The sequence below is a fragment of the Doryrhamphus excisus genome, linkage group LG22 (genome assembly GCF_037039965.1).
Source record: "Doryrhamphus excisus strain RoL-2023G ecotype Guam linkage group LG22, RoL_Dexc_Guam_v1.1, whole genome shotgun sequence".
NCBI classification, from domain to species: Eukaryota; Metazoa; Chordata; class Actinopteri; order Syngnathiformes; family Syngnathidae; genus Doryrhamphus; species Doryrhamphus excisus.
The window spans coordinates 12773403-12796648 of record NC_136378.1 but is presented as its reverse complement, the minus strand read 5'-3'; the positions used below and the strand labels follow the sequence as shown (position 1 = coordinate 12796648).

The following is a 23246-nucleotide window of genomic DNA, read 5'->3' as shown; positions in this document are numbered from 1 at the left end:
ACGATTAAGGCTATAGATTATCCATACAATTATCAATACAAGTATTATGTTGTATGTTGATTGTTAACAGTGTTTGTAACACTGTAAGGAAAGAAAAAAGTAAAATAAAGAAGGAAAAAGTAACTTTCATGCTACTGCTCATGTTTTTTTTAAATGGACATCTACACGTAGGTCCTATCTGCAGCATAATTGATTTTTACACATATAAATTAATTGTGTTCAGTAAATAACATTCATCTATTTCATCAAAGTGTACGTACAGCGTATAAATTTATACTCAATTTTACACTCAGCTCAGCGCTATCATACACTGTTGTGAGCCTAGCCCCACCAAGCTCACCATCATGGCGGACTTTCGGATATATATACAGACTATATAATTGCTTGCTTTGCTTCTCAGTTCCAACTACTCTTGTTGATTCATTTTTATGATTATTAACGACACAACGTTAATATACAATGTCCTTCATATTTACACAATTGTTCATGTTTTATTAAGTATGTAAGTAAGTATTTAAGACGGCCCGAGTCAAACTGACAGCGACGAGTGTTAAAGTGATTGACACCTTATTTAGCTAATAGATGTATTGTTTGTGGGCGGGGCTATACAAGGATGGGCGAATGAAAACGTGGCACTTCCCGAAAAGAGGAAGCTATTTAACAGCAACAATGCTTAATTGTTGTGACAAAAAGTTTGGCGTTTGGATGTGACGGCTGGTTTATGTTAACTTAACTTTATCCTAATGCCGCTTTAAACGTGTGAACGTGACGCCCTTTTAACATGTACATTTCTGTCCATATATGTCTGCTCGTCGTTGTTTCCGAGATTGCTGTTGGTGCGACAAAAGGTAATATTTCAAAGTTAGTAGTAATATTAATAAATACGGAACGTTACAAATAACTGCCTGTGATGTCATATCTGACTTTGAGGCACGCAGCGTAAGTGTTTAATGTAATTTATTAGCAGTGATTGGTAATAAACGGATGCTTGTTATCCACTGTTCTGCTGCGGGGATTAAACATATTGAGGCTTTTATTATGGTTTTCACTTCCTCTTATAACTTTTGAAAGGTTGAGATTTTTTTTTCCTTGTTCAATGAAGTCGGTGTGACAACATTTCTTTGTTTGTATGCATTCAGTGAGGCAAAATGTCTTATTCATGATTGCTGACGATCTGAGGACATCTTTGGGCTGCTATGGAGACTCAACAGTAAAATCACCAAACATTGACCAACTGGCATCCAAAAGCCATGTTTTCCTCAATGCATATGCACAGGTAAGATAATGTTGCAATTTGAAATATGCACGTTTTGATTTGATCAAGAAATGTGTGTGTTTTTCAGCAAGCTGTATGTGCTCCTAGTCGCACATCCATGTTGACAAGTCGCAGACCCGACACAACCAGGCTGTATGATTTTGAGTCCTACTGGAGAGTTCATTCTGGAAACTACACCACACTTCCACAGTACTTTAAATCAACGGGCTACAACACCATGTCTGTGGGCAAAGTCTTTCACCCTGGTGAGAAAGTGAACAGGATGTTAATTTTAAAGAACAATCTGCGGTGTTCTTGGCGTTTCAACAATGGTTGTACTGTACTTGTGTCTGCAGGAATTGCCTCGAATCATACTGATGACTTCCCTTACAGTTGGTCCGTCCCTGCATACCACCCTGCCTCATTCAGATTTGAAAAAGAGAAGGTACAACCTGGGGAAACAATAATATGTGGAAGCACACGCAACATATAATGTCTACTATTTGATATATTTGCTATGTTAATGTGACATAGCCAATGTACGCAAACCTTCCAGATATGTAAAGGAGAGGATGGTCGCTTCCATGCCAACCTGCTGTGTGCAGTGAATGTAACGGAGCAGCCTGGAGGAACACTGCCTGACATGGAGAGTGTCGATGAGGCGGTGAGGCTACTGAAGACTCGGACTGAGGATGATGCTCCGTTCTTCCTGGCTGTGGGCTTTCACAAACCTCACATTCCTTTCAGGATACCACAGGTACATCATGTGATCTTCTCATCTACATAATGATGGCGTCAACAAAAGCAGATGCCTAAATGGGACCTATTTATGCTTTTTCCACTTTTCGGACCTATAAATGTTGTATTTTCATGTTAAACTCACAAAAAGTTTTATTTAATCACATAACATAAAATAAGCAAATGGCCCTGATAGACGATGACATAGTAGATTATACACAATATATACTAAAAGTGCCATACATGAGTCGCCATGCATATTTAATTTTTTGTGCTGCTTTTGAAATTACAATTAAAACATTTATTATTACAGGAGTACCTGCGTCTCTATCCTGTAGAACAAATGACTCTGGCCCCTGACCCAGATGTTCCCAAACGCCTTCCGCCTGTGGCCTACAACCCCTGGACAGACATTAGGAAGCGAGATGATGTTCAAAAGCTCAACATCAGCTTCCCCTATGGACCAATTCCCAAAGACTTCCAAGTATTCTGTCTTCTGTACATGATCTCATTGTGTGTGTTCCTCAAACACCAACATCACAGAGGGTCGTTTTCTTGCAGCTTCGTATCCGCCAGCACTACTACGCTGCTGTGTCCTACATGGACGCCCAGGTTGGACGTCTGCTCAGTGCACTTGATACCTTGGGGCTGGCTCAGACCACAATTGTGGTTTTCACGTCTGATCACGGTCAGTGCTTTTGTAAATAGTTTGTGTGGCTGACGCTTTGGTTGGCACAAAGTGCAACACTCAAATGCAGCATGGTTATGTCGGTGAGTTGTGGCGACAGTAAACACCCTAGGAAATGTCTACCACTGGAGGGCAGTGTTGATGCTTCAGTAGTGATCATAGCTTTTGTTTGTTTGTTTGACGTCCCAAAAGGAAAGCTCACATGAATTCTATTATTTTCAAAATAGTTTTCTTTCTTTCTTTTCAGGTTGGTCACTAGGCGAGCACGGTGAATGGGCTAAATACTCAAACTTTGATGTGGCAACACGCGTACCTCTTCTCGTCTATGTTCCTGAGGATCCTGCCCCCCACAAGGGATCTTCCTTTCCCTTTCTTGATGTCTTTAGCCAATCAGAACCCACCTTCGAAAGTATGATCACACTCAGCATTGCACCAAACGCCGCCATGTTTACTGAAATTTGTAACAGTTTAACAATGTGGAATTTGTGGTGATGGTTACATTGTTATTTATGCTGTATGTGTTCTTATTACCTTTAGCTGTACATTTTGTCTTGATAGGATGGTCTTCTGTCTTCCAGACTATGAGGTAGTCAGCAATATGGTGGAGCTGGTTGCAGTTTTTCCAACAGTCTCCCACTTGGCTGGTCTGAAAACCCCTCCGCCATGTCCTGATGTTTCTCTCAAGGTATTTGTGACGGTGCTGGTCCTGGAATCATTTTGTCTCAACATTGGCTATTACATGATAGAAGTGCCACAAAATGAATAGTAAGTACAAAATGAATGGTAACTGACACTTTGATAGATAGATAGATAGATAGCTTGCACAACCATCACTTTGCAACATTGTGTTTTGAATTTTGCAGCCTCACTTATCACGTTTTTTTTTGAAAAATATAGTAATAAATCGTGCTGTTTTGTAGTCAAATTTAGCATATCATTACAAGAAAATCCATAATTAAGCACATTTGACATTTTATGTGTAGAGTATTTTTAAGCATCTAAAATGTTTGATGACTTCCTGTTGGTTTGTGCTGTGCAACCACATTTTATGGCCATCTCAAATGTTGTATTTTCCTGACTGTCGCACTTTTTTAATGGTTTGGCTGGTCCTGCGTCTTATACTGCACAGCGATATATCTGTTTTACACTGACAGCCCCAAGAGGGCGCTCTAGCCTTGCCTGCCAGTACCTCTGTACCACTGAAAACATACAACGTAAACATGAACTGAAAGAGACCAACACAAAGGCCACCAAAAGGAAAACCATATTCAAATGTGGCTTACAGTCCAGTGCTCTTCTTTATTGTGGAGCCACTTGTAGTCTGGAAAATACAGTACTTGCCAGTGCAGTGCCATTGGGTAATGGCAGCAGTGCAGTACTATTAAATCTAAAAATGAACCAAATCAGTTAGCAATGTTCATCCTGCTGTGAAAATGATCAACGCTCACACAGAGAAAGTGATTGTAGAAGAATTTTGATGATGTAAACAGCTGGATATGATGGGCGTCCTGCGCTAAATCACAAAGCTGCTCCCAGCACACGTCTGGCACACGACAAACACAAAGCTGCGTAAATCACTTTTCTCTGCCAACTCTGCTTTCCTTCAAAAGCATGCATGTTGGCTTAATTGGAGACGCTAAATTGCCCATCGGTGTGATTGTGAGTGTGCGTGATTGACAGGTGATCAGTCCAGAGTGTACACAGCCTGCCATAAAGTTGCTTTGTGTCGTCTTTTCAAATGAATGTGTTTGAACAAATTGAAAACAAGATGCAGACACACTTACACACGGAGGTAATTGAAAGTGACATTTCTTCAGACAGAGCTGTGTACGGACGGACAGAGCCTGGCGCTCGTCTTCCATCATAAAGAGAAAAGAAAGAACCGGGAGACTTTGGCTTTCAGCCAGTACCCGCGTCCTGGTGACACACCACAGGTAGCATCATTACGTTGTTTAACACATATCCTCACATATCCTTCACTTACTTTATTGATTATGCAGTCTGGGGATGGCCACTCGGGCAATTTCATCTGAATGAGAAATCAATGGACAATATTTCAGTTACATTAGTGTTCCTGTTTATTACGGGGATAGGTTCCCGTATTAGCCCGCAATAAGTCAAATTTGCAAAGTAGCCACCTTATTTTTTCAAAATATTGTTGTTATTATGTGTTTCAAAGCTGTAAACCCACCATTTTATCTTCTCTCTAGTTTAAACACACAGAGTTTAAATTTGATTGATCACCCTACAGGTTGGAGACAAATTAAGTGATTGATGAGTCATGAAGTGAATGAAATTTGCCCGTAAAGGGAAGAGTTGTTAATGGCACTCACTCACAGCTTGTATGCACATACGTACATGCCAGTAGTGCACACACACACACACACGCAGTCAACTTTTCCTGTGTAAGAAGACAGGATATAGAAAGTTGGGACACCAGCACCCCCACTGCAATATCCAACCATGACAACACATTTAAAAACATTGTCATTTCATAAAATGTTATATATTTCTCTCTGGGCAGCCATTGCTTCAAGTACAACAACCAGTAGAACCAGTAGATAAAAAAATGTAATATTTTAATGCACTGCTATCTTTTCTTAGGAGGACTCTGACCTTCCTTACCTCAAGGACATAAAAATAATGGGCTACTCCTTGCGCTCTTGGGACTACAGATTCACTCTATGGTTGGGCTTTGACCCCAAAACTTATCAGGTAAGACGTCACTTTTCACACAAAGTGGACCCTTGAATGAAAATGGCTAAATGATCTCAAGTAAATACTGTATTAGGCATTCAGAAGACTTATACAACAATGACCTGTCTTTTGGGGCCCCTGATATCCTCCTAAAAGGGTCCCTCCTATATGGTGCCCCTGGTTCTGAAACCTAATGGAGATGGACATAATCCATTCCATCAAACTTAACTTCATTTTGGTGGGACTGCATGACCTTTTGGTGCTCAAGTTGTGAGGTCCCCCCCCCCACCCGTAATGAAAGGACAGGAACTTCATCTTTCTGGAAGCGTGTCATGTGTCTCAGGTCGCTGATATTTGCCACACGCGTCAATGTCTCTCATCTTAAAGGTCAACGTGTCAGACGTCCATGCAGGAGAGCTGTACATGCTAGAAGATGACCCCTCCCAGGACAACAACGTCTACGAGGACTCCGACCACGGTGCGATGATGAGGAAGATGACGAACCTGTCTACTGTAAGTATGTAGGACCTTATTATCCATTCATTTGCTATCCTAATTGATGCAACGCCCGTCAGACTGTGAGCGTACAGACGAGGATGGAGCTGCAGCTCCTCCACCTCACAGCAGGAATGAAGAGGAGCAGGGGGAAGGCGTGGCGATGACGGAAGGAACGGTAACAGATGGCCGAAGAGGGTGTATGCATGCATTACAACCTCCATAAGGGAGAGCCTTTTTTCTGCAATATTTGGGAGGCTGTTGCAACGTACATCTTTCTCAAGGTCATCTTTTAACGGCATCAACTCCTTTCATGGACTGAATTAAAATTTGAGGTAACCTTCCATCTGAAGGCGCTCCATTTCAAACTTCTCAAACAAGATCGCGAGGGTTATGGAACAAAAAAGTCAAGCGGTAGACCCCCCAAAATGTCACCGGACAATCCAATTGGCTTTCTACCAAGACAAAAGGACCAAATGAAGGTTGTTATTGGCGCTGAGTGCAGTCCAATAACCATCAGATGGCATCTGGAAGACAAGAGTTTTAAGAAGTAAACATCTTCAAAGGCCTGGTTTCCCTTCAATGTCACAATACTTCACGAGAAATTTGCATGGGAGCACCACCCACTGAGGGACGAATAAAAGCATATCTTAATCTTAATAAAACATGGGACATTGCAGGGTGGACGAAAGTTTTATACAAAGAGGTCCCACCTGAAACGTTTTAAGGGGCACCATCATGATCTGGGGTGCTTTTTCCTTCCATGGAACGGTGGAGCTGATTACGTTTGTATTTACACAACGTTTAGGCTAGTCAAAGCATCATCCTGAATGTCAAAGTATTAGCAGTAAACTTGATGCATTTAAAGCAACACTTCTTTCAACAGAAACATGGCAGAGACAAATGGCCGTTGGTCTGACGCTACCATTTATTGCATGCAATATTTTTCATATCAGGCATTTCAGACAAACCCTCAAAACATCAAGGAAAAAAAAAGAACAACAACTGATGGAAATCTGACACTTTAAATCACATACTGTCTTTTCCTTAAAGCCAAAGCACAGTGTCATCATAAACGCTAGTAAAAAGCTCATGGAAACATTTGATTTTACCAAAAACAATCTCATATTTGTACCAATATGGTATGGAAAATCACTTAGATTCATTCTTTGTTCTTAAATAAATAGAGCAGTTCCCACTGGACACAAATAGAGGCACTTGAGTTTTTTTCTCTTTTTTTTTTGTCAAAGTGAAATTTTTCCTTGCACATCCGCATTGTCTTCCATACACATTCAGCAGTGGTCACATGATTGAGAACCAAAACACTCACTCTGGATGAGTTGGATTTACACAGACCATGACAGAAAAATAAACAAAACAACACAGCAGGAGGGGGGGGTACGGTGGGGGGGGGGGGGGGGGGGGTATACTGCCAAATCGGATCAACAAACCCAGGCTTTGTGCTCAAGATGCAGCTCAACAAAACGTTCCCAAAAGTTCCCCAAACAAAGTTGAAGTGTACTGCAACCGTGGTTATCAACTTACTTTGTCAAGTCCTGTTCTCGGCTTTGTGCTCCGTGCGCGTTCACATAGAAGTCATATTGTGGTAATAATATGATGTCATATTATTGGACATACGCTCAAAGCCAAGCGATCCCAGACACAAGATGAGCAACACTTGCTGCCAGTAGAGCGAGGGAGGACCGTTGGTAAAATAATACTGAGTGTGTAAATGTGCAAGTTAATCCTGATTATTATACTAACTATACTAGTTAGTACTAGTACCGTACTAGTCCCTTCATTGACCAACATTGCACAGCTTTGACATATTAACACGTATAGTACATAAAAGAAATGTTTTGTTGCAGTTGAAAGATGCCTCCGAGTGCTCATTCCTCCGCAAATATTGTAACAGAAGAGGACTGAGCACTCATGCAAGGACTACTGTGACATATACGTCTGCTAATGTTGGCTGTTAATATTTCATATTGCATTTTATTCCTGGTGCACGGCTCAAAAAGTGAGCAAAAGGAACATATTCTCTCGGCCAAAAGTCTCTTTCCCGAGAACTGAATCGGCTAATGCTAACTAGCAAATCAGTGTGATCCCAAAGTACCATTCCCATCTTAGTTTTGACCAAATTATTCCTGCTCCCACGTTCACCGGACTCTGAAAACTCAAAACACCTCGCTAAGCCACCTTTGCAGTATACCCCTGGAAACTCTGCCATAAATTAGTTGCTGTGTGAAGGCAACCACAATCACACACGCGCACGCACGCACACGCACACGCACACGCACACACACTACAGAATATAGATTTTCAACATCTTGTTTCACATCAGTCGATCGTCCATTCATTTTGAATTGACAAAAACAAGCACAACAACAACAACACAACAACGTCACTGTTTTCAGGAGTCACAGTCTATTATTGTGGAGCACAAACATCATTATTGTCCTCATGTTGACACAATCAGCAGCACAAGTACACACAACAACACAACACACGACCAAAATGTCCAGTGCTGATTGGATCCAATGCAATCTTGTCCAAAGTTGCCATTGCTCATGGTGGGGGCCTGGGGGTGGGGGTGCTTACCATGGGAGCTGGAACTGAGCCACGAGAAAGGACATATTAAATAGTAAGGCGTACAAATAGGCAGTTTGTGTGGCATTGGGAGATTGACTTGAATTCTTTGGTCATACTGTATAGTTTACATCAAAGCTCAGGTTTGGCAAATTTTAACACATGCACACGCACTCGCACACACACACACACACACACACACACACCTCTGCTCCAAATGTGAAAATTGTAAATAAATACTTATTTTGATGTTAAAAAAGCCCTTTTAGTATCACATTGTGATAGAAAGCAAAAAATATTTGTGTTATGCTTTTTTAGTTGGGAACTGATATTTTGCTGAAACTTACCTATGTTCTACTGCTGATTACTAAAGAGCGGATAAAAGTAGAGCACAATATTCTGTGTGCGTTGAAAGATCAGTCAGAATGGTCTAAAATGTACTGAAGGGGTTGAATTTTGAGTTTTGACTTAATGATGGTCATGACAGTCGAGAGATTCGAACCAAAAGATCGGCTATGCTGGCCGTGTCTCCCCGTCTGAGCTTTCCTTTTCTTTGGCGCAAGGCCACTTGGGGGTTATCCTTCCTGAGTGTGTCTTCACAGACACTCTACATTCCTGTGCTGCACTTGAACTAGTTTTGGAGCAGCTAGCTCATGTACGGACCAAATGAAGTTTTTGATGAACTTCTGGGCGAGCGTTGGTAACCACGGAAGCGCCTGTACAGCTGACCTTTACATACGTGTGTCAATTCTTCTTGATGTTTGGCATCATTTAAGAATTGAGTGCTTAATAGCTGGCCTCACACTAAGGGCTTCCACTGCCCTTTTAAAATGATTGACAGGACATGAAAACATGTATTTCTCAATGGCCGCCTCGCTCAGCCCCGATTCAGAGCGCTGACGTATCTCAGCCTTTGTTCATTCAGCTGTCGTGTTTGTAAAGGAGCCTCCGTACGTGCATGATGCTTATCTAATTGATGTATTGTATGACTTCCCCAGCTGGATCGTATCAGACGCACGTTTCCTCTCGACCGCTTCCCTCCAAAGCCTTGTCCTTCTTAATCACAGCAGCCTCTTCCTTTTCCTTTGGAAAACCATCCCATCTTGCTAAAAATACATCTAACTTATATTCCCAACTACATGCACCCAAGTATCATTGTTGTCTCTCCAAGAGCCACATCAAACACGCCTTAATTATGCTCATTTGTACCCAGCCAGTCCCAGTCACATGATTGCCTTTCATTCCTAAGTGACGATGGATTTTGGCCCAATGAATCCACCTGGTCAATGCCATTACTGCAGCGTGGTGTGATGAGTCATTGAAGCCCCCCAGGGGGACTAAAGCATCATTGTGGGTGTCATCTCGCTTATCCCAGTTCGAGCTCCCAGGCACATTTTTTTCATTTTTATCTGGCTGTGGTCCAGCGCCTACAGCAGGTGAGCCTCAAGGCGGAGCCAGTGCAGGCCTTGTCTGATGTATCGCACCAGCTCGGTCATGCTGCTCTGCTGACTCAACGGATCCATGGCAGAGTCCAGCTCCTCAAAGAAGTCTGCATGGGGAGACACAGACGCTTGAGCTGGAACACCTAACTGCACCTCTGGTGTTCCATCTCACACAGCTGACAACATTAGCAGGCTGTTGACAATCGTGCTATAATACACAATCGTGCTATAATACACAATCGTGCTATAATACACAATCGTGCTATAATACACAATCGTGCTATAATACACAATCGTGCTATAATACACAATCGTGCTATAATACACAATCGTGCTATAATACACAATCATGCTATAATACACAATCGTGCTATAATACACAATCGTGCTATAATACACAATCGTGCTATAATACACAATCGTGCTATAATACACAATCATGCTATAATACACAATAATGCTATAATACACAATAATGCTATAATACACAATCGTGCTATAATACACAATCATGCTATAATACACAATCATGCTATAATACACAATCATGCTATAATACACAATAATGCTATAATACACAATCATGCTATAATACACAATAATGCTATAATACACAATCATGCTATAATACACAATCATGCTATAATACACAATCATGCTATAATACACAATCATGCTATAATACACAATCGTGCTATAATACACAATCATGCTATAATACACAATCATGCTATAATACACAATCATGCTATAATACACAATCATGCTATAATACACAATCATGCTATAATACACAATAATGCTATAATACACAATCATGCTTCTGATGCAACAATCCACTCGCCCGCATCTACTTCTCAGCACTCCAAAATATGGACATGCTTTCATTTATTTTCAAGATGTGTACATCTTACACGGGAATACATCACGGGAATACATCACGGAATACATCACATTCCACATGTCCAAAAAGGACTCGGTACTCCGGTTTCCTCCCCCATTCCAAAAACATGCTAGGTTAATTGGCCACTCCAAATTGTCCATAGGTATGAATGTGAGTGTGAATGGTTGTTTGTCTATATGTGCCCTGGGATTGGCTGGCCACCAGTCCAGGGTGGACCCCGCCTCTGGGATAGGCTCCAGCACCCCCATGAGGACAAGCGGTAGAAATGAATGAATGACTAAAAGACAAGCAAGTAAAAGTATAACATTCCTACCTTGACTCCCCGTAGCCAATCTATCTGCTGTCTCCCAGTGTTCGTAGCTACGCAGGATGTTGTTGGTGATGTTCACGTGACTGGCCGCCATGTGGTGAATGCGTTGGGGAATGGCGACACTGCCTGACGAAACCGCCGCACCTCCTGATGCTGGTCCTACGCCGCTGGCCGGAGAAGGGCTGAGAGAGAGTGGCGATGGAGTCCCGTTGATCCTGGAGGACACAGAGAGGCTGTGAGGACCACGTCCTGCTGTGAGACTTAAAACAGGAACTTATTGTCTGCTGGAGGTCACAGTTCGGGCTTTGCTAGGATGAGAACCTGCTCAGACGCAAGCAGCAGGCGTTTTGCTGATTCAGCATGCAGATTCATTTCAGGGCTGCTGGTCCGCCCTCGTATTGAGATATCAGGCCGTGAAGTATTTACTTACTTACTCAGTCCCATCACTTCTATTCTTTACTTACTTACTCAGTCCCATCACTTCTATTCTTTACTTACTTACTCAGTCCCATCACTTCTATTCTTTACTTACTTACTCAGTCCCATCACTTCTATTCTTTACTTACTTACTCAGTCCCATCACTTCTATTCTTTACTTACTTACTCAGTCCCATCACTTCTATTCTTTACTTACTTACTCAGTCCCATCACTTCTATTCTTTACTTACTCAGTCCCATCACTTCTATTCTGTTCTATTCTGCTGTTTTCCTACAATTTCTCCGACTTAAATCAATGCATTTTTCCAAGAAGTGGGAACTAAAACCGCTAAAGTCTTCTTCATAATCACAATTCATAATTCATCACACCCTTTGTCAGCCTCTCTTTCATTGTCACACAAAATCCATTGGTGATATTGGACGGTTGGCGGTCAGAGCAATCCAAATATTTTAAGAATTTCCAAACCTTTTTTCTTGCCGTTATTGCCATGATTTCTGGCTTTGACCTCGAGTCCTGTCCTGCAGCTTTACTCCGTATGTGTCAGTATGTGACAGTGACGTCATGACTGTGATCGTGGCCTTGGCCCGAGCCGTTCTCCAGGCGTGTGTTGTAACGACCGCACACGCACTCCGCACACGCACTCCGCACACGCACTCCGCACACGCACTCCGCACACGCACTCCGCACACGCACTCCGCACACGCACTCCGCACACATGCTGACTTCCATTCCCGCTGTTATGCAGCGTCAGAGCTGCTCAAACTCATTAGCTTCACATCCACGGCTTCCACGGCTTCCACGGCTTCTCCACGCCTCTCCTCCTCTATCTATCACCACCCACTCCATCACACCTCCGTCGGCGCTTGACGGCCCCTCCAGCCTTCTCCTGCACGCACCTTCAACAAATCAGTCCCTTTCTTGGCTTTGTTTGTCTACAATATTGTGAGGGACATCATGCTATCTTGCAGAAGAGCTCTGTTGAATTCGGAATTCTAAAGGATCTACAGGGATGGATGGAAAAGGATGGAAGCGTGCATGCATGCGTGTACTCACTTCCCATTGGTCCTCCAGGGAGAAGGTGCTTGGTGGGAACTCTTGGCTGAGTTCTGGTACACAAAAACACATCAAAAAGATGCTTAGATACCCCAACTTGCACAATATACAGGATACTTTTAACTATACTATACTATACTATAGTATACTATACTTTTAACTATCATGTGGCACAAGGATAGTTACGTAATATTCCAAATATTTATAATGAATGTGATGTGGCCAATTTTTTATTTAAAAATCTGATCGTTCATTATTATTCATCATATGAAATTATGAATAATTATGTTTTGTTCAGGATCAAATTTATTTTAATTTATTATAGTTTAAGCCATTTTTAAGTTTTACAATAATTACAATTTCCATCCATCCATTTTCTATGCCGCTTATCCACACTAGGGCAGCGGGGGTATGCTGGAGCCTATCCCAGCTGTATTTTATATCCCAGAATTACCTTGTGGTATAAAATTAATCTGTAGAAATGTATATATTTATTAGTTTAAACCTATTATATTATTATAGAAGTCATTGGACAGTTTACATTCGTTATAATGAGCTGCTCCAGCAGATTTCATTGCTTTTTGTGCCTTCTTCAACACACACTGTGCAGTATTTTCACAGCCTGGGTCCCACACGCACACGCACACGCACACGCACACGCACACGCACACACACACACATTGCAGAACTCCCATTCCGTGGCTTCCCAGAAATCCAATCCCATCACAGCAAATGCTGCACTGTGATAATGACATCCTCTGTAATTAATTAAACTACACATAATTAATCAAAACAAGCACATTAAACCCTAACAATCCTCTCTGATGATTGATGGTGCTAATTAATGCGTTAATATCAAAGAGAAAGAATGGATTTTAATAACATGATGCAAAATTAATGCACAGGCGCCATGAAAATGAATATGAAATGTGTTTTAGGGAAGTAATTGGCTTTTGCATGTTTTTCACCCACAGAGAGGAAAATTAGGGAGGAAGGAAGTCACGTCTCAGTCTGTCTGCGTGCGTGCGTGTGCGTGCATGCGTGTGTGTGTGTGTGTGTGTGCGCACGCTACCTTGAAATACTCCATCAGCGAGCGTGAGTACTTGACAGCATGGTCTTTCTTCAGATGGAACATCCGCAGATACAGCAGAGACAGACAGCGGTTGCTATGGAAACAAAACCATTAGAAGCCAGATGAATCCTCTATACAAATTCCACTTTTAAAAGCCCTTTTCAATATTACTTTCACCCAAAGAGAATAGAATGTTGAGCTACAGCGTGATTGCAACAAAGGAGAGAAGTTAACAGGAAGCCTAAAGTGACCTAAAAGATGGCATTACCTGAGCCTACACAAGGATGGAACCTTGCAAGCCTAAATAAACAGAAATCCATGTAAGAAGATTTGATCTTCATTGTTTGCCATTGTTTCCTTACTTTTGTCCCTTCAGGGCTTTGCTTAAAGCTGCAAGCAGCGTTGAGTTCTTCATCATACTAGGATATCATCATCATCATCACGCATAGAAAATATTCCCGTCAACATTTTTCTGAGACCAAAGTAACCACCATGTAATGTTACTTTCTCATGAGTGTTTTCTACACTTGTTTTTGTAGGCTGCATGGTGGACAAGTGGTTAGCATGTTAGCTACACAGTCATGAGATCTGGGTTCAAATATCCATTGGAAAAATCTCCATTGTTTTCTCCGGGTTTTCTCCCAGTCAACAGCCAGGACAACATAGCGTCCTTGGGCATTCCCAAGCATCTGCTCCTACAAGCCACAGTCAGAACTTTGCAGTGTAGCGGTCTTACTATTGAGGTGGCTGCAAGACCAGAATCAAGGCTTCTAGTGGTCTTTACACAGAAAGACCACTAGACCATCATTTAGTTTCAGGCCACAAGGGAGCTGTGACGACTTTTCCTCTGACCATGTTTGCTCCATGTGCTACAGCTCACTTGGCTTCCGTTCAAAGTGCGGAGCTAATGAGAGATCAGCTAGCAGATACTGGAGCACCGTGAGATCCGTAAAGCCGGGAATGACCTGGTGACTTTTCCTCCCAGTCTGAAACATCCACAACGAATCATCCATGGAGAATCACGGAAAGACTCCAGCTTTGTTGAAAACTAGGACTACGGGTACTGATGGGGAACCACTGAATGGAGGACCACTTCACTGACAGAAAAATGGGATCTTTTTCCTTCTGCATGCATAAAAAAAGAGAATCCTACCACAACACAGCAAGTTTCTTCTCAGCAATGTTGGCTGAATGGCTGCTGAAGTTCTTCAACCTCATGGCATACCTGAAGAGGAGACACCCGTTACTGGGGTGAAAGGTCATGCGGATGCGTGGATGTAATTCCGACATTTGGCTGCGGACACGCAGCATCTATGCTAAAGCGCTAAAGCGGCCGAAGGAAGCTTGACATGACGCCTTGGAAGAGCACCTTTGACCTTTGGTTTTCACAGCCAGCCCCAGGGGTGGTCTGCTACCTGCTGCCCTCAGCGACCCGCCCAGCGACCCGCCCAGCAACCCGCCCAGCGACCCGCCCAGCGATTCATTCCGCCATGACAGGTGAAGCGAGGGAGACCACTTGGGAGACCACTTGGACATTTACGCTCTATTGATCTCTTGCTACATTTCCCCTCTGGACCGGAGAGACCAAAGGTGCAAATTAGCAGCCCTGAAGCTATAGCAAGGAGTCAGTGTCTTGCTCAAGGACACTTCAGCAGGATGGATGTGCTTGAACTGCAGTACTTCAGCCTTCAACTCAACGGAGGGAATGAATGTCCACTTCTGGCCATGAGCAGCGAAGTAGGCGAAATATTGCCAACTCATCTACAGTAGCAATTAGTTGATATCATTTATTTTGAAAATGAGGAAGGAAAGCAGGATGTTAAAAACTTCTCCAACCGGTGATGCCCACCCATACCTGATTAGCTCGACGGTTTCCGAGTACATGGTATATGGGGACTTGGCCTCCAGGGGATCTCGCTCCATGGCGTTCCCACACTCGATGAAAGAGAGTGCGCCGTCTGCGTAGTTGACCGCTTTGCCAAACTTGTCCATCTTCACCCAGAGAGGAATAGAGAGGAATAGACAAAGAAGGGAAACGTGGAGAAAAATGAAACAAGACAGCAATGAATGTCTAAATAGCCTGGTGTTGTTTATGAGCGATCCCCTACCAAGAAGCTAATCTCCAGATAAATCTGAGGAAACATAAGATAAATAACAAGTTGAATCAATCTCGTTTCATTGTCTGAAGGCATCAGATCATTTGGTGGATAACGTCTAATCTTGCAGGCATCATCACAATGCAACGTTCCCTGGGAGAAAAATGGTGCAATAAATAAGAGCAATTATACAGTGCAGTCCTTCATATGACAGATTTCACTTAAACACACACTTTAACACACACTAAACACACACTTCAACACACACAGGCAATGACGCACACAACTCAGCCACAACTCCCATAGTTGCAGTCAGCTAAGCCTTCCTATTGTGTTTTCCAATCATTTTCTTGCCATCTTTGTGTAGCTATCGTCCTGCCTGTACAAGGTCATGGAGGGAGGTGTCATGGAAGGAGGTGTCATGGAGGGAGGTGTCATGGAGGGAGGTGTCTGTGTGTGTGTGTGTGTTACTATTAAACTTACCAAAGCATCAGCCTTGTGCTTTAGCCTTTTAGCCTCCTGCATGTAGTAGTCTGCACTGTGGACTCTGTTCCGACAACATGAAAACAGATAAATATGTTGGATTTTAATTGAATGCAGGGAAAACGTCCAAGAAAAAGAATCATTTTGAACCTTAGTGAAGCTCTCTGGGGATTTTATTCATCCACTATATTTGAACTGAGGACGGACAAGCTGAGTCATCTAATGCCAACTGACTCACGTACATCACCTGTACTCAACTAAATTACTTTTAGATAGAAACTCCACTTGTTTTTGGATTCAGATTAATAATAAGAATGATACATTTTATTTATAAGCTAAAAATAAGCAATGAGCTAAAAATGTCATCCAATACTTCTCTACAAGAGAGGAGAAATATGATCTCAGGGAAGAAGTACATTTGAAACACTTCTATGCTAGGACTACGTTATGCTAGCCATAGCATTTCAGTATGTGGAATCAAACTATGGAATGGATTGAGTAAGGAAATCAAACAATGCACAACGATGAGCCAATTCAAGAAACAATACAAGCAGTTGATGTTTGCTAAATACAAGGATGAAGAGTCTTGAACCAGTCATGATGTGCTATATATATCACTATATTGACACGCACTATGGTACCCATTATGGCATTGGATGCTCATATCACCCAGTACTTCCATACAAAAAATACCAGATGGAGGGGTAGGATTTAATAAGCTTTGCTTCTTCCTACTCCTTTTGGACATGTGGAACTGGGAACTGATTATGGGATGCAATCAATTGGAATCTGATGCATGTTCAAATGAAATTTAACCATTACCATTACCATTACCATTACCATTACCATTACCATTACCATTACCATTACCATTACCACAACCATAAGCGCCTTTCAAGAAATAACATAAATCAAATGAAATATGAATGACAGAGAAAGAACGGGATCCATATGAGGCGTATAAAAAGTGGGAGGAGTTGTTTGTACATACGTGTCACTAAACGACAGTCTCCGTCTGGGCGCTTCTGGAGGTTCCATTGTTGGTTCCGACCATGCGTCTGAGTCCGACTGCCCATTGGCAGGGTAACTGTCTCCACAAGGCTTCTCACTATGACTGTGATCTGTTAGCTGGAAAAAAAGTGTGCCATAAGTAATGTGTGGTAAGCAGATGAGTGGTTAGCACACAGGGCCCACAGCTAGGAGACCCAAGTTCAATTCCACCCTCAGCCCTGTCTGTGTGGAGTTTGCATGTTCTCCCCGTGCATGCGTGGGTTTTCTCCGGGTACCCCGGTTTCCTCCCACATTCCAAAAACATGCTAGGTTAATTGGCCACTCCAAATTGTCCATAGGTATGAATGTGAGTGTGAATGGTTGTTTGTCTATATGTGCCCTGGGATTGGCTGGCCACCAGTCCAGGGTGGACCCCGCCTCTCGCACCAAGACAGCTGGGATAGGCTCCAGCCCCCCCCCACGACCCTCAGGAGGACAAGCAGTAGAAAATGAATGAATGAATGCGGCATAATAAGCCAATAATATAAGATTATTCTTATGGCATTCTTATGTTGCTAAGCAACGAGCGCATATCAACACTTACACTTCGAGCATTATTTCTTGCATGCGATAATGCTTTGCTTTCTCTCCTGTGTCTGTGCGTGGACGAGATGGGGCAGGGCAATGGCCCAGTGGCGCCGCCCTCCTGGCTGAAAGAAGAACTGCTCTCACAGGTCCTTTTATGGGGGGGTTCTTCGGAGAGGGGGGAAAGAAGCGGAGGAAGTAGCTTCTCATCGTGCCGCCGGGACTGTTTCCTGCTCAGAGATCTGTGGAACACGGGCAAACAGACACGTACACACCATTAATATAATAATAATAATAATAATAATAATAATAATAATAATATTGGCAGTGGCTGCCATGGGAAATACAAACTTGTAATGTTTGAGCTTCTTGCAGGAACTTGGATAAGATTGCCAAAAAAAAGAGATGATTCAAGTGGTTAATATCCCACAACGACCCCTCCATGTGTGATGCCTTGTTAATATTTGAGTGTGCTTTTATTTGGCTCATGGGTGGAATTTACCTCCCCATAATTATTATATTGACTTTATGCCAAACAAGCTGAAGCAACAAATGAATGTTTGTAAACTACCACAACGTACCCCCCTGGTCATACTTCAGCTGTTTATAGCGGGGGGCCCCAATACTGGGCTGTGGGACACAATGACAAAATTCATCGTGTTTCCCAGAGTGACGACCCTTGCCACTTTGCTCGACGGTCCTCGAACGCACCATAGTTGTGTGCTAACATTTTCAGACACAAAAAGACTTAATAATTATAGATTTCTCCGACCACCGTGAAACATTCCTTCCGTTCATCCACCGTACCCGGGCATCCTAACCCAGGGACACAACAAGCTGCCAGCTTTCTGTTGGCCCCCGACTCCCTTGGCATCGAATACATTTACAGCAACACAGGAGCACACGTCTTTTTGTCTTCAAAATGGCTTGTTTTCTCTTCATACGTCTACGATATTGGGTAATGCAAGGGTAAAGATGACTATAGGGGTGTTATTCTGTGTCTACAGGGCTCTAATGATGTTAGAACCGTATTTAGGAGGTTGTAAATGATACATTTTCAATGCTCCAATTATGAAATGAAATCAGCAATCCGACTTGGTGGAGTTTAGTTTCCAAAATAAGATTCATGTATTTTTTTCAACGACTTTGTGACCAGATTGTGTACTGAAAAGCATGCAAAAATATTCAGAAGTTAATAACAGCACAAGCATTTTCACTGCTTTGCTAATTAGTGACTGATGTAGCGGGATTTCATTGGGAGTTGAGCCGTGGGTTTGTCAGTAAAACGGTGCTTTCCTTTCCTTCCTGGTAGAACATCCATGATTAGTCCCTCAGTTGCCTTCTTGTTGCTCCTGTGACTCGTATTGTTTGCAACACCGCAGATCATATTTGGATGTTTTTCCTCTCACCAGGAGCTCTGGGGGATTTGATGCAATGCCAAAGTTGCTGAGCTGGCAGACCTGCACCGCGGGCCGAGACATTAGTGATAATATACAAAACCTGAGAGACAAAACTAATTAGTTGCTGTGTGTGTGTGTGTGTGTGTGTGTGTGTGTGTGTGTGTGTTGGGAAAAATGGATGTGAGCATACGACGATGCTAATGTGCGCGTGTGTACATCTCAAGACTTTGACAGCCTTTTTTGCATGAAAGGACCATATCATATCTGGCAAATATTCCACATTCAGTAGAAACGACCAAGCTGACTGGTTTTCAGTCGTTGGTTTCTATGGCGATGATTTCACCGACCGAGCGGCGATCATCTGTCAAAAAGTCACAGATTAGAAAGCGCTGAAAGGCTCGGAGTTGGGTAATCACATCAGCCAGTTTACGGCTTCTATAAAAAGCCTCTTGGGTGAAATCCAGACCATCCACACACCCGGGCGACTGCTGCGCAATGTCAAGGGTTCAACTCCAGGTCAGGCTAACTTTCCCTTGCGTCTTCCGTCCATATAATCTGCGCTAGAGATGAGATCGCTGCCACGGTGACGCTCACAGAGGGAGACGGTTATTTTATTCTGTTTTTAGAGACGTGAAAAAACATCCGGTGTCATTTTTGTGTCCCTGTATGATTTGTACTCCACGATGCTTTCATGAACATCCAAATCTAAACCTCAGTCAAGATAAAGAAAAAGACGAGAGGACACAGCCGAGACCACAGGGACGACATTTCCACATGTGGATTCTCTTCATGGTGGCCAGTGTGGTGAAAGGACTTGGCGATGGACCGCAACTGATCATGGAGAACGGAGGTTGGGACTTTAGGGTTGGGATGGGGCCCCCATCCTGCTCAGGAGGCTTTGGGATCCCAGTGTGGTATTATACAAAGTTTTTTTTAATAAGTTGTGTACAGGCTCCTTCTGCTTTCATCTTCTTTTGGATGAAACTCTTCCCTCCCCTGGATATAGACATACTATATATATATATATATACATATGTGTGTATGCATATATATAGTAAATACTCAATATATGTATTTTAATGCATCTTTTACTCTATTTTTTTAAAGCGTCTGAGTACTCAGACAGTACAGTGCTATACAAATAAAATGTATTATTATTTATACATATAGGTTAATCACCGATTAATCACAGTTTAAAATGAATTAATCCAGATTAATCACCATTAGCAACTATGTCTGAAATATGCCCATGTTTACTGTATTTAATTAAGCAAAAGGACAGGGTTGTACACATGTTTATGTTTTAACTGCTCATTTGGCAATATTTAATAGTAGCAGAACATTTGAATCACACTTTAAAATATTTTATTATGAGGGGTTGCGTTCAAAGACACGCAGTTGAAGGTAAATTGACTTGTTTTCAGGTTTTAAAGTAAGGTCAAAGAAGCCGTCTGTCCAAACCCCAACAAGCAAGGCGCTCTAAAAATAGAAGAGAAACAAAGACTTGTCATCTGCTTCCAACCACGCATTGCTGGCATCGCCCCAAACGATGTTCAGCCACCAGGCCTGCCAACGACCTGTTGTTATGCTGGCCAAAAACAACCACTGGGGACCGGCCCACCAGAATAGAACCACTAAATAAATACGGAGACAACTTCTAGTTCAGACGTGAAGAATCCTTTTGGATTAAAGGTGAAATGTCCAGTCGCCTCCAGTTGTGACTGCATGATTGCATGTAAAGGTAAAGTTGCCCCCACGGGGCGGGTCCTCCTCCCGGGGTGGTCTTCTCGGCCATACTTACTCCATAGAGCTGTTTTTGTGGTTGTGTATCGGAGAGATGCATGGTGGGAGCAGCTGACAGTCTTTGTCCAATTGCAGCTTTTTATTGCTATTGATGGAAGGATCACTGTGGTCCGACTGGGAAAATATAAGACAGAAAAGACAGAACACAAGCAGGAGTAAGAAGGGTGGGGGGGGTGTTTGGGTTGGGGTGTGGGGTGGAATGAAAGCTCGGTAAACTAAAGCAAAAAGCAAAAAGCAAAAAGCGCACACCTTATGTTTCCTCTTGGTCCTGCTGGTGTGTTTGTCTACCGGGACGACCGTGTTGCTGGTCGCTTGCCTCCGGTGTTTTCCTCCACCTTCTCCTCTCAGCGTCTTCCCAGGAAGTCTCGGAAGAGTCTTGTCCTGCACACAGGGGTTCTCCAGGACGGCCAGACCCGGACAGACCTTCTCCCGTCTTCCCTCTGTCACATTGTCTCTTACTCCTAAATTGAAGCTTTCTCTCTCCTCTCTGTCCGCCTGCCCGTCCCTCTCGGTTAGTCTTTCCCTGTCACCTTGCCTCCCTGCGTCCGCCCCTAATGGCTCATTTTCTTCCCCTTTGGGGAACTTCGGTCTTTCTCGGAGTCCTTGCCAGTCTCTGTCACCCTGTTTTTGTCTGTCTCTGTTCGGCACCGCCATCCGATCTCCTGGTCTTTCACACACTTTCCCTTCAGTTCTGTCCCTTTCCTTCATTCCCACCCGGGACATTTGACTAAAACCCCGTCCCGGCACCCTGTCAAGCAAAGCCAGGTCGATTTTCACCCAAAGACTCGGAGTCTCCTGGTATTCTCTAAGCGGGGAAAAAGGCAAATCTTGTCCAGTGTTAAAGTGTGGTGACATGGTCCCCAGGTCCTTGCAGGGCCCACCTAACCCTCCGGGGTCAGGAACAGAGGTCCCGAATGAACCGCTTATGTTGCTAATGCTTAGCGTGCTAGAGGTACTACTACTTCCACTACTACTGGTAATACTAGCGGCCCCACTGGTGCTACCATCCCGGACACAAAGGCCCTTCCCGACAAAGGCTCCCAAACTTCCCACCCCGCCGGCTAAGCCAAAACACGGGAGAGGAGGGGGGTACGAGTGGGATGGAGTCTGTGCATTCATCCCGGCTCGTGTCGACGGAGGCGGCAAAGCGCCGTTTTTGATGGCTTCCTCCGAATCCGACTGGCATTCGGAAGAAGACGATGACGTATCTGTTTCGACAAACTCTCTGGACTTGGGTGTGAGTCGACTACTCGGACCTCTGTGCTTTCTTTTTTCCTGTTGGGACCAAAAAGACAATGAAAGCCACATTGTGATCGTGGATAAAATGGAGGGCTTCACCAGGACGGGCGGCCATCTGCGGTAGAACGCCAACTACAGCCAAGCTTGATTGTTATGCAACAATAAATCCATCTGGAGTTGAAATACTCGTCCAATACCAAAACCCTGAACTTCTGGTTGCCACCGTCTAATAAAATGGAAACGGATGGAAAACCAAAACCAAAACCAAAACCAAAACCAACCTGATTGACATTGACAACGGGCGTCGGCACGCTGCTTTGCTGGAGTTCCACAGGGACTGCAACTGTGGTGCTTGACACGGTGGTACTGCGAGGTTCTTTCCGAGGTGCCGACTTTCCACTTGGGGGTTTGATCCTCGGCCTGGGGGGGTTCTGATGTTCCAAGGAGGAAGGAGGGAATTGATCCTTTTCCCTCACTGCAGGGCTAATGAGGAGACAAGAATAGCATACTTAGCATGACTAGCAGGGATACAAAAAGGGAATAATTGAGGCGCCCATAAGAATGGTGTTCCGTTCTCAGACCACCCACGGGTCGTGGACCCACTGATGGAAATGTTCATGTACATGTGGAACACACACTGGAACGGAACCACACGGGCTGGGCCAACATTCAAGTAAACGCTTACATGTAAATAGTTATTTATAAAGCGCAAGGCATGCTGGGTATCTTCCTGTTGGGGAAGTGTGTGGTGAATCCTGACCACGATAAGTCAAGTTCCTTTATTTTATTTTATTTGATATATCATAAATCATACGTATATTATATATCATATTATATTATCAACAAATAAATGACTTGGACTATGACTATGGAGATTATAAGCATATTCATTTTCCAAGAATACAAAAATCCTATTCTGATCAAAAGAGAGTGAATTTGCAGGGCCTCAAATATGCAGGAACCCACTG

The 23246-nt window shown here is 43.2% G+C and overlaps 2 protein-coding genes across 3 annotated transcripts in view; one reads left to right on the top strand and one right to left on the bottom strand.

Moving 5' to 3' along the window:
* The first annotated feature begins 619 nt into the window (after positions 1-619).
* On the top strand, positions 620-7263 carry ids (iduronate 2-sulfatase). Of its 2 annotated transcripts, XM_058063000.2 has the most exons (13): positions 622-848; positions 1140-1276; positions 1344-1521; positions 1612-1700; positions 1812-2012; positions 2307-2477; positions 2555-2681; positions 2929-3090; positions 3260-3366; positions 4499-4615; positions 5286-5396; positions 5766-5891; positions 5954-7263. In XM_058063000.2, the coding sequence occupies exons 1-13, from the start codon at positions 782-784 to the stop codon at positions 6038-6040; spliced, it is 1680 nt and encodes a 559-aa protein (XP_057918983.2). In that variant the 5' UTR covers positions 622-781; the 3' UTR covers positions 6041-7263. The 2 variants fall into 2 exon arrangements, with proteins under 2 accessions (XP_078644423.1, XP_057918983.2); XM_078788297.1 differs by lacking the exon at positions 4499-4615 and having other exon boundaries at positions 620-848.
* Positions 6552-23246, bottom strand: part of aff2 (AF4/FMR2 family, member 2) — a 98321-nt gene continuing 81626 nt past the window's right edge. The window contains exons 15-26 of the mRNA XM_058062976.2: positions 22560-22761; positions 21289-22314; positions 21038-21153; positions 17856-18078; positions 17253-17389; positions 16262-16325; positions 15538-15674; positions 14836-14907; positions 13683-13776; positions 12611-12663; positions 11122-11333; positions 6552-10011 (exon numbers count right to left, since the gene is read on the bottom strand). Coding sequence (XP_057918959.2) covers positions 9890-10011; positions 11122-11333; positions 12611-12663; positions 13683-13776; positions 14836-14907; positions 15538-15674; positions 16262-16325; positions 17253-17389; positions 17856-18078; positions 21038-21153; positions 21289-22314; positions 22560-22761 — 2458 coding nt within the window. The 3' untranslated portion in view covers positions 6552-9889. The remainder of the gene's footprint in view (positions 10012-11121; positions 11334-12610; positions 12664-13682; positions 13777-14835; positions 14908-15537; positions 15675-16261; positions 16326-17252; positions 17390-17855; positions 18079-21037; positions 21154-21288; positions 22315-22559; positions 22762-23246) is intronic.

Coding starts and splice junctions, on each gene's coding strand:
- ids (XM_058063000.2), top strand. CDS start 782: ATGTACATTTCTGTCCATATATGTCTGCTCGTCGTTGTTTCCGAGATT. Junction 1,277..1,343: donor TCCTCAATGCATATGCACAG/GTAAGATAATGT, acceptor TGTGTTTTTCAG/CAAGCTGTATGTGCTCCTAG. Junction 1,522..1,611: donor GGGCAAAGTCTTTCACCCTG/GTGAGAAAGTGA, acceptor TTGTGTCTGCAG/GAATTGCCTCGAATCATACT.